A 17321-nucleotide genomic window follows, 5' to 3' on the forward strand; every position below is an offset into this window, starting at 1 on the left:
AAGTTATCTTTTAAAATACGCGACATGGTTCTAGGTGCTATCTTCATTTCCCGAGATAAAATCTTTTGCTTTCGGACAGGATCTCTTCGAATCCTTTCCCTTACTGCTTTAACCACCTTTTTCGTACGAATACTACGTGGACGGCCAGATCTTTTTCTGTCACAAACAGAGGAGGTCTCATTGCACCTATAAATAGCCCGGTACACAAACATTATACTAATACCAAGCATATGGAGAGTTTTAAAAATTGCATTTGACTCCATACCTACTTTGTGTAATACAACCACAGCGATTCATTACTCTTTATCTCCCCACTTCATTTTAATATCGCAAAATATTGAACAATGTATTGGCGCCAAAATGAGAAAACTCAATGAGCAATCATATAAAAATGACAGATTCCAAATTCAAATGTAATATTTTGTTTATTTTTAATTGTAGCAGTATTTATGGCCAGACTATGTATATATATTATGTATATATATCCTGATATATATATATGGCGATGGACAGGACATATGACAAGGGAAAGCAGAATGAAATGGACTAAAATTATAACAGAATGGTAGCCACCTAATGGCAAAAGAAAAAGAGGTAGGCAAGCTAGAAGATGGACAGATGATATAAAGATGATTGGAGGGACAATTTGGTCCAGAAAAGCTAGCAATAGAGAAGAATGGAAGCAGCTGGAAGAGGCCTATGTGTCACAGGACACGCTGATCACTAAACCGAGAAACCCGATGTATTAGATTAGATTTAAGTTAAAACAATTTGCTACTATGTGTAAATATCGTTGTTTAGTATCAGCAATAAAGGCTTACAAAAAAATATGTATATATATTAAAATGAATTGCTGTTCGTTTGTCTCGCTAAAACTCGAGAACGGCTGGACCGATTTGGTTAATTTTGGTCTTGAATTATTTGTGGAAGTCCAGAGAAGGTTTAAAAGGTATACAACATGAAAATTGTCGTAATTAAATAAAAATAACATTGTTTGTTTTAAGTTTATTTGATACAAAAGTTTAGGTCTTTTATTTATCGATTGAGGCACTACTATAGTGAATATTTAAAAAATACTTAAATAAGTTTCTTAAATCGGTCTACATTAACTATTAAAAATTAAAACCATAATCTTTTTTTTAATTCAACGAGTTGCTTATAATGATTTTATGCTGATAATGAGCTTGTCAAAGAGTGGAGTGGAAAGCGGGCTAATTAAGAAGGAAGCTTTTTTATGGCCTTAACCACTATTTCATTGATTCATTATTGTTATATACTACATACTACTATTTTTTCTTCACTTGTAAATTCAGAACATTATCAGTGTTTGTAAAATAGTGTTGATATATATTATTATCTGAGTATAGACATCAAGACCTTCAAGCATACTTGTTTTTGATTAAAATAAACAAAATCGAAACGGACCAGCGGTGAGATCCTCAATTAATTAGCTTTCCTGTTTTCATTCCAAAGATTACCCGCAGTTTTAACTTTAAAACTCTTATTAAGAACTAAGCGACAACAGTAAATATGTTTTTTTTTTAAATATCTTTTATTGAACAAATAACAAGATTTAAGTCTAATGATGATGGTGGTAAATATGATGAGTGCTGTGCTTCACGTCTGCGTGGAATCTGCAATCAAAATGTTTCATTGATTTGGGTACAATTCATCCTCCCTTTAATTTCATGATATTAAGGCAATTATCTTTCTTACCCGCTGTGTTTATCGCCGTGGTAGTGGACATGTCTCTCGGAACCATCAGGTTCATGCAGCGCGTAGTATCCCTTCACGGCGTCACCGTCGCGGGTCTCGTGCTGACTCTTGTGGTCCTTAGTGTGGTGGTCCTCTACTTTGTACTCGAATTCATATTTGGGATGAGTCTATTAAAAAGTCCAAATTTTTTGATAACATTTTGATACGTGATAAATAATAAATACGTAGAACTTGTTCAAGAATGCTCACGATAGACCGATTTTTATATTAAGACTGCTAATAGGGTGAGCCCTATTTCTCTTATTATTCGTTTGTCAATGTAAAATCATAAAAGTTACGACCAAGTATGAACCTAACTCGCGCATCGGACGTGACTTTGAAGACTTCTGCATTACTGTTTAAGCCATTTTGTTTGCTTTAATTTATTGTATTATTTATCATCTATTAGAATTTATTTGTTACTTGTTAGAAGTTACACTCAGATAAAACAAATAGACACAGAAGACACATAGAAGTCGTCGTGGCCTAAAGGATAAGACGTCCGGTGCGTTCGTATCTTCACACGGGTAGGTACCACCACCCTATCTATTTCTGCCGTGAAGCAGTAATGCGTTTCGGTTTGAAGGGTTGGGCGGCCGTTGTAACTATACCGAGAGCTTAGAACTTATATCTCAAGGTAAGTGGAGGAATTTACGTTATAGATGTCTATGGGCTTCGGTAACCACTTAACACCAGATGGGCTGTGAGCTCTTCCACCCATCTATGCAATCAAAAATAAATAAATAAAAATTACTATCGACAACGCTATGGACTACATCCAAGCCGCTACCTATAAATGAATTTGAGCGTTTCTCAGGCTGGTACTTTCCTCGTGTCAATTTCCAAAGTCATCGCCTAACAATAGAAACCCAGACGCTTCTTAAAGAAATGCTAACAGTAACAATTCCAACTGAAATGACTGACTGGATTTATTTTAATCTGAAACGCAAAATAACTAATTGCACGCTTGTTTAATAATTTTTTTTTAACTTTTAATTACGTCGCCTGTGAGCTCGTCCTACTATATATGCAATAAAAATAAAAACGCGAACTTGGATAATCTAAATTATTACCTACATGATAATCGTAGTGATGCTCATGTCCGTGTCCGTGGTGTACAGTTTCGTGGTGTCCGTCGTGTTTGTGGATATGCTGGGAAGAAAACGCGTGCTCAGCCAACGCTACCCCAACAAATCCTACCAGAACCAGAACCTTCAAACCGAAAATATAATAATAAAGTTAAAATCTTACTTTTAAACTTTAATTAAATATTAAAACTACTTTTACGGTTTACCCACGCGTTTTTAATTGTGATTATATTGTTTGCAATATTTCGATTATTTAACAATTTTCTTCGGTAAAGTAATCTGTAAAAAAACTGTAAAATATTCGAATAATTGGACATGATAAATTGACAAAGAAAAACTCGAAATCATATCGTAAGAGTAGTTTTAATTATGCCCTAATAATAAATGAGTGCAGTAGAATGGCCTCGAGCAGGGAGAGATGGCGCGACATCGTGAGACGCATCAAGTCTGCCCCTTCCAACACTACATGACGACCACGACCACTCTGTCAAGAGTGACACGACTGAGAAGAAGAAGAAGAAGAATAATTAGATCCCCATACACGTAGTTAAATGTGATCAAAATCCGCGTTTGTCATTTAAGATACAGAATTATGATGAAAGTTAAGTAAGATTTTTTTATTCTAAAAATTAAAGCATTTTAATCCCGACCTTAAACATTATGAATTGAATTTCGCTGCGAGTTACTGAAGAAATGAAATAACTGATACTTTCTTACAGTGTTGGTAGCTTATATAGTGTTACAATAAAATGAAAACAATCCTTTACAAATAATAATCGAATGGGTGGCTTACGTTCTACGTGTGTAATAATTATTACATACAATGCTTTCGTAAGCTCTACAAGATTGTCAAGAAATTTACATTTAGTATAATATTAACAAACTTATGTGTGAAGTGAAAGTTCATTGGACTTTTTTTCATTTTTCTTCATATTTAACTAACAATTTTACATACACAGACTAATTAACACATTTAAGAGGACATTAGAATAATATGTGCAAGGCGCGTATTGCGCATAAACGAGTACTTATTAGCATTTTTATTATAAATTAAAAAGAATCACCTTATAAATATAGTTTAAAACAGATAATGAACGAGAAACACACTCTGAACTGGATATTTTTATCTTTAATCACTAAGAGCCGGCGGACGCATGTGACTAATAATATAATAAATTAAACATACTCTGTTTTTAATTTCGTCAACGCCATTTCTTCATCTAATATATAAAATTCTCGTGTCACAATGTTCGTTCCCATACTCCTCCGAAACCGCGGCCTCCGAAACCGCCGATTCTCATGAAATTTTTATGCATATTCAGTAAGCCTGAGAATCGGCTACTATTTATTTTTCATACCCTTAAGTGATAAGGGGTGGACCCCTAAGATTAATTTTTTATTTTTTGGACAAATTTTTTTTTGTTATAATGAGACATTATGTGGTTGAATGAGGTATTGTTATTTTTATATTCCTTCATCGTTCACAGCGCTACATGCCTCTTTCACTCATCTACTACATCCTTACACACTTACAATAAGTTAGTTTTTTTTTCTACACTAGAATTTCCCTAGAAATCTTATATATGGCAAAACAACGTTTGCCGGGTCAGCTAGTATGTTATAAAAATCGAGAAATCTATCTCAATAACTGTTAATTTATACTATCCAAATGCATGGTACGAGTGTGCATCTAACACTGCTATCCTATAAAATAAGATTCACTTGTGTCAAATGATGTAATTCTGCAAGTCTTCAAATGTCACAGGCCGATATCAATCTAAAGGAATACATACGTACGTAACTTTCGTTCAGGAATCTCTTCCACGATGACGACTTACTAAAATCTGCCTAAGAAAATTTGCATATTTACTAGAAGAGGTCGTATTGTAAGCCGGCATGGGTAGGAACCACCAACCTACCAATATCTGCCACGGAGTAGCCATGCTTTCTGAAGTAGCTAAAGGACGAACATTATAATAAATAATTGGGCCTTTGCCCTCTTGTACACAATTAGGGGCGATTCGATGGATGCCTATGGACTCCAGTAATTACTTTTCTTCAGATGGCCGTGAGATCCTTGACCCATCTACCCAATAATAAGAAAATAATAAAAAATCAAGCAGCATTATTTCTTGATTTTACACGGTCAAGACCTGATAACAAAATGCGTACAGCTTTTTAAAAAATGTTTATCGAATCAAGTGGAGAACAATGTATTTACACCTTATGAAATCGTTACACATAATACTTTTACTTAGCTACTGTTACTCGAAGTGAAACTAAGCCTTGGATTTCATAAAATATATAAAACGGGGAAATTCGATTTTTTTTTCATTCAACAATCGACTGCTGCTCTGAAAGCACAACTAATTCAATTAACATGATGATCAAGGTAACCAGTGTATAGTAGCTTTCACTTAATGTTTGTGAATTTTTAAAACGCTTTTATTAGCTTCAGGTGTATGTATGTTATCTTGTGTATGTAACGGAATCTTTGAACATAATTTTGACCCCATCAAAACGTCGGATTAGCTCGAAATTGGTATACTCATTAAGGACCGATGACAATTCAATATTTAAAAAAATATTGAAAAAATTTAAATTCAACTAAAAAATTAAATTCAAATTTATTATAATTTATTTTCTATTTTTTAGTTGTATTTTCTATAAAAGCGCATTTTGTTAGCTTTTTTAAACTATTATTTATTAGGTAGTTAAGTCCTTACCGCTTGTTCCTTTTGTATTTTAAGGTATTAATGTTAGTGACCGTCATCGGCGCAGTGGCTGCCGAACACGCGTTCTCCTCTCAACACATTCACAAGCACGACGGTCACCATGAGACCGTACATCATCATGACCACCACGGCCATGAGCATCACGATTACTACGTAAGACGACCACATTATTAGTATAAATTAATCACTTGTGTATCAAAAAAATCCGATTAATACGGTATATCAAATCAAATCAATTTTTTTTTATTCAACATAAAGTGAAAGAAAATGAAGAACTGGCAAGAAACTCAGCGGACATGTCTTTTTTTTAATATTAGTTTTTTTTCTTTTTAATATTAGATCTTTTTTAAATATTCATATAACTTCGTACAGACCCACCCGAAATACGAGTTTGAGTACAAAGTAGAGGACCACCACACTAAGGACCACAAGAGTCAGCACGAGACACGCGACGGTGACGCCGTGAAGGGATACTACGCGCTGCATGAACCTGACGGTTCCGAGAGACACGTCGACTATCACAGCGATAAGCACTCTGGGTATGGAACAACTTAATTTTAAATTAATTTTATGGCTAAACCTTTAATAAATATTCATCACGGTAAATATTATAGATGTCAAATTTCCACAAAAATAAAAAAATATATTTAAATACGTGTTATTCCGAAAGAGAACAATGAAATGTTTACTACAAAAGAGGAAGTGCAGCAATGTAACAAAAATATACGATTAGTCTAGGCAAAGCAAAAGTTTTGAAGTCGTCGTGGTCAAAAGGATAAGACGTCCGGTGCATTCGTATGAAGCGATGCAACGTTGTTCGAATCCCGCAGGCGGGTACCGATTTTTATAATGAAATACGTACTTAACAAATGTTGACATTTGGCTTCCACGGTGAAGGAATAACCGGTAGGCAACGGCTTGGCTCTGCCCCTGGCATTGCTGAAGTCCATGGGCGACGGTAACAACCTCACCATCAGATGGGCCGTGTAAAAAAAAAGGTAGTGTAATTATTATTTTTTATTGCCTAGATGTGTGGACGAGCTCACAGCCCACCTGGTGTTAAGTGGTTACTGGAACCCATAGACATCTACAACGTAAATGCGCCACACACTTTGAGATATAAGCTTTAAGGTCTCAGTATAGTCACAACGGCTGCCCCACCCTTCAAACCGAAACGCATTACTGCTTCTACTACTATAAATCAAACCCGCAAAACTATAATTTCCGTAATTACTGGTGGTAGGACCTCTTGTGAGTCCGCACGGGTAGATACCACCACTATGCCTATTTCTGCCGTGAAACAGTAATGCGTTTCGGTTTGAAGGGTGGGGCAGCCGTTGTACTATAAAAACTTACCTTAGAACTTACCTTAGAACTTACCTTAGACCTTAGAACTTTTATCTCAAGGTAGGTAGCGGCATTTACGTTGTAGATGTCTATGGGCTCCGATAACCACTTAACATCAGGTGGGCTGTGAGCTCGTCCACAAACGTAAGAAATAAAAAAAAAATCAGATTTAAACAGAAGTAATACACAATACTATTATTAACTATTTGATTATTGTAACAGTTGAAATGAATGAGTCTTATTTTTCAGATTCCACGCCACTGTTAAACATAGCACCCATCATATTGTACCCGAGAAGCATCATGAGCACCACCACCATTAAACATTTGATAAACTTGTTAAGAAATATTACTTCTGTTATTTTGTATTAATTGATTGATTTCTTAGAATATTTTTCAAATAAAATATGTTAACATTACAAAATGTTTTTTGTACAACTCTTCTAAAACTTACATAGCCTAACTATACTATAAAAGACCTTAGTAAAATTATGACTTTATCTAAATCTATAGGAAGTAATTTCATTTTCATTTATTTATTTATGTACACACAGAAAAGATGACATAGTACAGAGTAATAGGAAAATTATGTACAAAGGCGCTGCTTATTTCTTTAAAAAATCTCTTCCAGCAGACCTGCGAGAGGATTATGAGAATAATAATTAATAAGTAATTTTAACATTATTCAAAATATTTTAAAATTAGTAAATAATTGAATCAAAATCTATCGCAGACAATTTAGACGGTAATTAGCGTAATACTCGAATATCGTTCGTGAGTCCTAAAACTGTAAAGTAATAACGAAACATCGGAGAAAGTAAAATGAAAATTTATCGTATACATATTTCAATATAATAAAACTCAAACAAATTCGTAAATATAAAACTGAAGAAAAACTATTATGCTTTGTTCTCGGTTTATTTTGTTCTAAAAAAATATATATTTCTCTGTCACAATTTAACCGGTAACGATATTAGGCTCATGGGAGCTTAAATATTTTACTCCTTAATCTCATTGAAATTTAAGGCAATTTAAATTTTCCGAATTTTCTTTAATAAGTTAATATAAAACAAAATATCGGCTAGTTTCATTTGACTCTGTAGAGAAGAAGGGTTTCTCGCATTGCAGATAATCCTAATCTCACGGATAGATTGGAATTTATGAGTCTACGAAGTGAATTATTTTTTCTTCTTGTTTCCTACCGCATATTTCAAAGGGACTATTCTAAATAATTATTTTCGATAATCCTCATTTTTCATTGGATAACCTGTCATCAAAAATTATTCATAATGGAACGATTTCGCTCTTTTTTTTCTTCCTACCTATGCTGATAGCCTTGAGAGGCTATTTCAGCTTCTCTTAGACGTGTAGGTGAGCTCACGGAACTCAAACCGGGAGTGTTGCTAACGCTAGCCCTAGCAAGAGCGGCGCTTCGCAGAAACTACCACCGGATCGGAAACGCGACACACTGAGAAGATCCGGCGAGAAACTCAGTGAGCAAGTCGCTCTTCTGCACTGCTTTTTCAAGGATTTCTAGCAGGCACTGACTTTAGAATGAACGTCTTTTCACGGTCCTTCCTTAGTTCTATCATATGTTCTTCTTTAAACAGGATTTGAAACGAATGCCTAACGTTCAGGAGGCGGTGTAAGGATAGTGCCCATAGCATATCATAAATCCATCAGAAACGATTACCAGTGATCAAAAAATCCTCGGCCTTCAAATAAAACCAAAACAATTATTGATAAAGTTAAGTATTTCAATGATCGTTTGATGAAGTTTTTTACTTTTCTGTTTTTTCCTCATAATATGGAAGGTTTTCCAAATGAAAGAATACTTATTGATTGCGTAATGAGGAAGTTGTAAATCATCATAATATTTTATTTGTACTGGTCTAAAGTCAATAATTTTATCCAAGTTCAATCGAGTTAATACCTCAAAATTTAATTAAGTTTGACATGTTTAGGGCGTACCAAGACAAAGTCAAAATCGATACTTCCTAAGTAACAAATCTTAATTATCAAATACTAGTGGACCCGGCGAACTTTGTTCCGCCTCATGGTTTGTTTCAAACGCTCAACCAGTCAACTTCAAAATTCTACTATAATTAACACAATTAACCATAGAATATATTACGTTTAGCTGTCAGTTGCGTTTTGTTATAGTTACCACGTTTTATGTCAAGTCCCACGGGAATGTGATAAAAAGTATCCTATGTCCTTCTCCTGGTTCTAAGCTACCTCCTCACTAATTTTCAGCCAAATCAGTTCAGTCGTTCTTGAGTTATAAATAGTGTAACTAACACGACTTTCTTTTATATATATAGATAATTCATTCTCGTAACAATTGTCTTTACCAAATATTTCCTCTTCAACAATATCTTCGTAAAACATTAAGATACGGTGAAGGTCTCAACATCCACATTAACTGAATAAAATCACAATCTTTTGGTGATGTGGATTTTGGTACTAATTTAATGATATATTGTAATTGTCTGTGTGATTTAAATTTATTTGAAAAAAAAACAGGCCCTAAATTTCATGCCGATTCTTCTTGAACATTAATTCATAACAACTAAAAAGGCTCTGTAAAAGCCTATTAGAGAGAAAAGCCCACTGAGTTTCTCGCCGGTTCTTCTCAGTGGGTTGCGTTTCCGATCCAGTGGTAGATTCTGCGAAGCACTGCTCTTGCTAGGGCCAGTATTGGCAACACTCCCGGTTAGAGCACCGTGAGCTCACCTACACGTCAAGGAGAAGCTGAAATAGTATCTCAAGGCTATCAGCATAGATAGGAAAAAAAAAGAGAGAAAACACAAAATATTTTAGTTGTAGTTAGGTCGTGACATACCTGTCACATTTTCAGAAACAATGCGGCAAAGCGCTCCACTCCATTAATATAATTAGTGACGAGATGCGTCTATTACACGAATACTAAGAATGTGAGATTTAACTTTATAGTATTTTTATGATACTTTATTTCGAGTGGTTTAAGCAATTAAACCCACCACAATTACATCCCGAGAGAGTCATGGACAGAGAAACATTTAAACTGTTTCAAGGCCATGACCACGACCCTCAGTAATGAGGAAACCGACGCAAGGAGGAGGAGGAGGAAGCAATTAAAGCATTTTATCATCATATTTCGTAGTACGTTACAACGTACTGCAAAATGTTCAATGACATTACTGAGCTTTTTCTTAGACTTCTGTGCACCAAAAACAAACTGGCATATTACATTATTACATCTGTGATGTCTTTTCTTTATAAAAATATTTGAACGTTTAATATTAATCGAACAGTTGAGATTATATATATATATATACAGCTATAGCTCTAGAGTTCTAAAGATTTAGATTCGAGTTTGTAATTTTTTGGCATTTTGGAAAAAATAAAAAAAAATTGCTTCCGAATACTTTTATTGATAAACTTAAAACTAAATATAAAATGAATAATTGATTCACATTAAAATTATACGGATCTTTTGCTATTTAGTATATATAATCAATATTACGAAAATATTATGTTTTTAGTTATATATTTGATCTGCAAGATAATATGTATCTATGTGATATTTATTAAGAGCTCAGATTTATAAAAGCTAATTAATTCTGTTTAATTTCTTCGAAGATTCCGTCTATTGTATTTAGAGGAGTATCACTAGGAAATACAGAAATAGTATCTCTGCGGTGATAACGTTGTCATATTGCAAATAAAATCTAGCTTAACGATCAGAGACAGAGACAGAGACGATTAGAGACAAAAAAGAACTACTACTGATAGTAGGACGACTTGTTTCCACACGGGTACCACTACCTTGCCTATTTCTGTCGATAAAACAGTAATGCTTTTCGTTTTGAAGGGCAACCGATATACTATAAAAACTGAGGCTTACGACTCATATTTCAAGATAAGTGTTTGAATATATAGGCTCCGATGACCATTTAACACCAGATGAGCCATGAGCTCGAAAAATTTGTGAATATAAATGGTGCAAATCCAAAACTTATCACATATTACATGTTATGTAAACATTAGAAGTTATCTCAATTGGTACTCCAGAAATCCTGAGTGAAATTAATAAAATATTAAAATGTATACTTCATAGTTACGGAGAAAATAATATTATAAGTAACAAAAAACTATATTTTTTTTTTGTCAATTTTTATTTGATATCTCAACAAAACTAAATAACAATCAATAATATACAATGCTATATCTAATTTTTAAACAAAGCCTTATCACAGAATCGATTAACGTTGCCTACTTGGGTGCTTCGTGTGTGACGTGGCCTTCGTGCTTCACTTTGGCTTTAAATCTGTAAATTACAAATTACAAAACGCTAAAATCATTATATTATTTCAATATATAAAGGTCAATGTTATTGTAATTATTTTACGTCATCTATTCGACTTAACCTATGGTTAAAGCCTCCGAATACAATCAAAGATAATAGTTAATTAATTGTATGGTCAAAACACTTGTCTAATGCCATTCATATGGAGTAAGTATTGAGTAATTTTAAACATTAATACTACGGTACCTATTTCTGTTTATTTTTGTATTGGCTGATGTGTCTATAACTGAAGTTACCGTATAGTTACCGTCGATATAGTAATATTTTTACTGGTGGTAGGACCTCTTGTGAGTCCACACGGGTAGGTACCACCTCCCTGCCTATTTCAGCCGTGAAGCAGTAATGCGTTTCGGTTTGAAGGGCGGGGCAGCCGTTGTAACTGTACTGAGACCTTAGAACTTATATCTCAAGATGCGTGGCGCATTTACGTTGTGAATGTCCATGGGTTCCAGTAACCACTTAACACCAGGTGGGCTGTGAGCTCGTCCACTCATCTAAGCAATAAAAAAAAAAAAATAATAATATGTACGTGACCATACGACATACAAACACACTAGGGCATTGATTTCGGGACAGGAATCAATTGTAAATTACTCAAACAGTATTCGCTAATATATGAACATTGTAGTTAAGCATAGTTTATAATGTAAGAAAATTAGTTTATTAATATTTTATTATCTATGGACTCCGGTAGTCACGTATGCACAGGAAATTCGTTTGCTCAACTGGATAAGAAAAAATCAGAAAAGTATTAGTGCCACTCGCACCCTTAAGGTAACGGTTGTAGGCTGAGACATTTTCTTACTATTACGCCTATTACCGTTTACCCCTATATCCATTTACCGGTTACCTCTATATCCGTTTGTGCCAGTAGTTATACATATACAAAGTTAATTACTATTATATATTATTAAGTATATATACACAAGATATTTGACAAATGCCTGAATCTCGCCAATAGCATTTTTAAGATAAATTACCAAGTTGCAATCTCACCCACTCGTTAAAAGATCTTCCCTTTGTCGAAAACCCCTAAATTGTGGAAAAGTAATTAATGACCAACTATATCTTTCTATATTCTCTAAATCTATATTCTTTCAATATAATATGTTCTACATCTCTTTCTCATCTCTCTCTGCATAGCCTTAAATCATTAATCTCCTAAAATAAATATATTGAAGCGTAAAATTCTTACCCTTCTTTTTTATCAGCAGAATACTCCACGATTCTAGTAGTCCCATCGGCTTCATGTAACGTGTAGAAGCCGTGGACCGTATCTCCATCTCGGACCTCGTGGTGGGTTTTATAGTCGCCAGTATGAGGATCCTCTACTTTGTAGTCGAACTCGTATTTTGGGTGAGACTGTAATCAAATTTACTTACAAACTTTAACCAGAAGCTACCTACTTAAATTATTATAACAATAGCAACTGGGAACAAACCACGCACGGTCATCCGGCCCCAATTTAGGACTTATAAGTACCAGAGACTGACAAAGATTAAATTTTTAGTTATATAAAAAATAAGCACCCAGACAAATAGCCAACAAACTTGTTCATCACACGATCTATCTTCTAGCTTTCTATCTTTGTTATTATTATGTCGAAAACAAAATTATAAAACGCAAAACATAGTTAAATTCCAGCGCTGGGTTCCAGCGCTAACTAAATTCACTAGTTTGCTGATTGCATCAATCCCTGCAGGACACTCCTAAATATAAAAGTTGGGTACAGAAATTTGTACAGAGTTCGTTGTCATCGATAGATCAGTGTACAAACAGCTTATTTATCAACATAAAAGCAACTTACATGGTGCTCGGTGTGCTCTTTGTCTTTTTTATGCTCCTCTTTTTGCTCATGGTGTTGATCGTCTTCGTGGTGGTGTTGATGCTCATGATGTTGATCGTCCTCGTGGTGTTGCTGATGCTCATGATATCCATGGAGCTCTTGATGCTCATGATGTTCATCGAGCAGCTGAAGCTCATCATGTTCATGGTGCTGTTGAAGATCATGATGTTCTAGATGCTCATGGTGCTTATGTTCATGATGTTTGTAATGCTCCACTGGTTTTTTGTGCTCTTCTACTTTGTGTTCCTTAACCTCATGATGATGATGATGTTCTACTTTGTGTTCTTCGTGCTTAACGTGAATGGGATGATAGATCTCATGGTGATGCTTATGTTCCTCATGATGTCCTTTGTGTTCGGTATGAAGAACGAAGTTTTGAGAGGAGTGTGGAAATTCATGACTATACAGTGGCTTAGCTCTCACTGTATACAGAATCGCAACCACACAAATCACCTGCAACATATACATGTTATTCACTTTTCGACTACAAAATCACCAATGATTATCACATAGTTAATACTAATATAATACCTTATTCATTTCGTTGCACCAAAGCCCTTGTCAGTATTATATTTGAAACGGTTAAGAGTTGTCTGATTAATACAATAAAAAGAAATTCACTTTTATACGAATGGTATTGTAACAGTTTTCGCAAGATTTGAACCTGAGCACATGGAAGTTGCGACTGTGTGGTGAAAGTAATTGTAACAAACATATTTGTTATTGCATTTTATTAGTGTATGTGTAACGGATTTATGTAAATATTGGAAATAAACTATAGGAGATATTGACAATATACAATTAATTTTAAATTAATTTTAGTGGACAGTGGCTCGGTTTTGCCTATGGCATGGTTGGCTTCTATAAGCAACTATCCTTATTCTCACTGAAACTAAATATCCTTTTTCTTTAGTGACTAATAAAAACGAGGTATTTGTCTGAATTTGCCATCCTATCATACTTTTAATATTAAAAGAAGTCGAATTTATAGCGCTATTGTATTTTGGGTACATCTTAAGCGAGATATTGCAGATCAAAATTAGGATGTTACCTATATTTTTACGGTCATATAATGTATAAGATATAAATTGCATCTCAGAACTTTTTTTTCATCTGGTCATTATTGTCTCTCTTCATCTTTCATGAAGAGAGACAATAACCGATCACACTGAGAGAGACGCAATATAATCGATTGATGGCTTGTGTGAACGAATGAAGATGATTATGTTGGTATCGTGAAGTGTATACATAAGTGCTCAGTACTCACAGTTGAATTACTTGTTAGAGTATTATCGAACATATACTTGTTAGAAAAATATCGAGAGCTCTTAAATAAATACCACCAGAATAATCAGAATTCACCACAGCGGACTAGTCCAATATTTTTTCTAGATAGTAATGATACCTTGAACTCAATGTCCACACGAGACGTAAAAATCGAAATGTCAAAGAGCTTAACATAACGGATATCAAATATACTATTACGAAAAGCCGAAACAGCACAGAAACTGGTCTACTGAATAAAATAGTTTAAGAAGACTTGGACCAATGTGCAGTTATCGCCGATAAGAAAAGTACACGTCCTTAATAAATATTCACGATTGACTTGCACGGTGAAAGAATAAAATCGTGTAATGAAAGTCTAACCCGCAAAATTTATAATTTGCGTAATTACTGATGATATGACGGCTTGTGAGTCTACACAGGTAGGTACCAGTATCCCCTATTTCTGCCATGTAGCAGTAATGCATTGCAGTTTGAAGGGTGCGGCAGCCGTTATACTGTAAAAACTGAGACTTAAAAACTCATATGTTAAAGTAGGTGGTAGCATTTATGTTGTTGATATATATGGGCTTCAGTAACCACGTATAACCAGGTGAGCTCGTCCACCTATCTAAGCAATAAAATAAAAATAACACTTGTCTACCTTAAGAACAATTGATTAATACATTGTGTAGTACCCTTTAAACCAGAATGCAGTACTGCTTCACGGCAAAAATTTGCGGTAATTTATTCCTTTATCGTTAAAGTAATTTGCGTAAATTTGTTAGTTACGTATCAACTTATATAAATCGGGGCCTACATTGACTCACTCGACTAACCCAGCCCACTGAGTTTCTCTCCAGATCTTCTCAGTGGGTAGCGATTCCGATCTGGTTGTAGATTCAGCAAAGCACTGCCCTTGTTAGGCTTAGTGTTAACAAATTAACCAGGCTGAGCTCCGTGAGCTCGCCTACACGTTCAGTGAACCTGGAATAACCCCTCGAGGTTACCAGGATAGGTAGACAAAAAAAGAAGGTTTGACTGTGGCATTATCTCAATTCCCATCCCTCAATATACCGAAGTCACTGAGTCGTACATGCTGATATACCGATCAATGTGATCGACCTGATGTGATAGTTTTGATACCCTACTACATCAGAAAAATGGAATGTGTAAAGCAGATGAAGATAGACTTAATTACTTAAGTACATAATATTTTGAAGTTTGTGTGATTATTAGCCACGTCCTAGATCTTACATGTTGCTTCTAATTTAAAAAAAACATGGCTTACTATTGGCAAACGCGAATTCGAAAACCACCTAAAGTTTTACCGTAGATAAGTTCAATTTTGTTAATTAATATCGTAACTGAATGAGAGCTATATAAATTAAATTAACGTAATCGAAATGTAGCCTACATTTCCCTTTTGTGTCGTTAAATAACGAGAACCAGTTAAGCAGGTAATACTCTCAAAACTAAATTCAAACTGAACTGTAGTGTCTGTGTTTTGAGTTTACTTTACATTAAGAAATGAATTTAAAAAACTCTTTTTGATGAAATATGTATATATTCTGAAAATATATTATAACCCCCAACACATCCGCGAATCTCCCCAAATACATGTTTAAACTTCTGAAATTATCACGGATTATTTCTTAAATCGACATTCAAAGGTTGAAAAATATTTGCAATTTATTAAAAATGCTCTGGTACCGAAAACTTATAAGAACGGGTTTTACATGTACATTTTGCAAAAAAAATGTACACTTTCAGCATTTCTTTTCTTCCAGGAATTTTCCCAAATTGTATATGAAGTCGTCGTGGCCTAAACCTAAAAGATAAGACGTCCGGTGCATTCGTGTTGAAGCGATGCAACGGTGTTCGAATCCCAGGCTGGTACCAATCTTTCTAATCGTGTAATAAAAAGCAAACCCGCAAAATTTATAATTTGCGTAATTACTGGTGGTACTGCCGTGAAGCAGTAATGCGTTTCGGTTCAAAGAGTGGGGCAGCCGTTGTAACTATGATGAGACCTTGGAACTTGTATCTCAAGGTGGGTGGCGCGTTTACGCTGTAGATGTCTATGGGCTCCAGTAACCACTTAACACCAGGAGGGCTGTGAGCTCATCCAAAAAAAAACTGATAAAATGGTAATTAGATTTCTAGTTGCAATTAATTACAACATTTACATGTACAACTAAAACGGTTTATGAAACAGTATAATAATATTATCGTCTTTTGTTATCATGAAGTGCTAATGGCGAACATCCATTTACGAATCAGAATTGTTATTCTGAGAGCTTGGCATCAATGTTTGATGTTTTAATTCGTATTTTAACTTCTATTGTGAAAATATACTAATTAGTTTACGTTTTAGATACTTGTTACTGTAGCTTATTAAAATACTGTAACCAAATCTGATTCGTCATTTTTAAACGGTTTTATTTAGCTCGACCTGTACGGAATTTGTTTTTTATTTATTTGGGTCAAAATTAGAAATTGAAATTTAAGCACCTTCCCGTTGTCAGATTGATCTGAAATTTGGTACACACATTTAATTTAGATGACAATACAATATAATAAAATCAATGACATTATAAATCTAAGATGGCCGCCGATACAAAATGGCGGATTACATATTTTTCCTTAAACCCCTCAATATGGGTATCAAATGAAAGGGCTACACTAGTAAAACACGATGATTATGTCAAAATTTAAAATTCAAGATGGACGCCGTTCCAATATGGCGGACTAGGTACATATTTTTCCACAACCACCACAATATGGGTATCAAATAATAGGACTACACTAGCAGAATACTGTCATTATGTCAAAATTTCGTATTAGGTGTTACAAGTTACAAAATGGCGTATTAGGTGGGGGCATGATTAGTCGTGTCGAGAACAGTTGCGTCCAAGATTGTGTGACGTTAGAGGG

At 34.6% G+C, this 17321-nt stretch overlaps 3 protein-coding genes across 4 annotated transcripts; 1 reads left to right on the forward strand and 2 right to left on the reverse strand.

Moving 5' to 3' along the window:
- Positions 1-1579: 1579 nt before the first annotated feature.
- Positions 1580-2982, reverse strand: LOC101743562 (cuticle protein 7-like; the record flags this gene model as incomplete). The annotated part of the gene is made up of 3 exons (XM_038018921.2): positions 1580-1634; positions 1717-1883; positions 2833-2982. Coding segments are annotated over 3 exons (372 nt in total), but the record flags the coding sequence as incomplete, so codon positions are not given.
- Positions 2983-5182: 2200 nt separating this feature from the next.
- On the forward strand, positions 5183-7348 carry CPR106 (cuticular protein RR-2 motif 106). 2 transcript variants are annotated; one of them, XM_062674812.1, is made up of 4 exons: positions 5183-5235; positions 5594-5731; positions 5951-6117; positions 7175-7348. In XM_062674812.1, exons 1-4 carry the CDS (start codon positions 5224-5226, stop codon positions 7245-7247), a joined length of 390 nt encoding a protein of 129 aa, XP_062530796.1. In that variant the 5' UTR covers positions 5183-5223; the 3' UTR covers positions 7248-7348. The 2 variants fall into 2 exon arrangements, with proteins under 2 accessions (XP_062530796.1, NP_001166662.1); NM_001173191.1 differs by lacking the exon at positions 7175-7348 and having other exon boundaries at positions 5224-5235; positions 5951-6133.
- Positions 7349-11181: 3833 nt separating this feature from the next.
- LOC119630269 (histidine-rich glycoprotein) lies at positions 11182-13661 on the reverse strand. Its single transcript, XM_038019076.2, has 4 exons — positions 13653-13661; positions 13083-13574; positions 12471-12637; positions 11182-11236 (listed from the first exon to the last, which is right to left on the reverse strand). Exons 1-4 carry the CDS (start codon positions 13659-13661, stop codon positions 11182-11184), a joined length of 723 nt encoding a protein of 240 aa, XP_037875004.1.
- Positions 13662-17321: the final 3660 nt, after the last annotated feature.

Source organism: Bombyx mori, chromosome 22 (genome assembly GCF_030269925.1).
Source record: "Bombyx mori chromosome 22, ASM3026992v2".
Classification (NCBI taxonomy): Eukaryota; Metazoa; Arthropoda; class Insecta; order Lepidoptera; family Bombycidae; genus Bombyx; species Bombyx mori.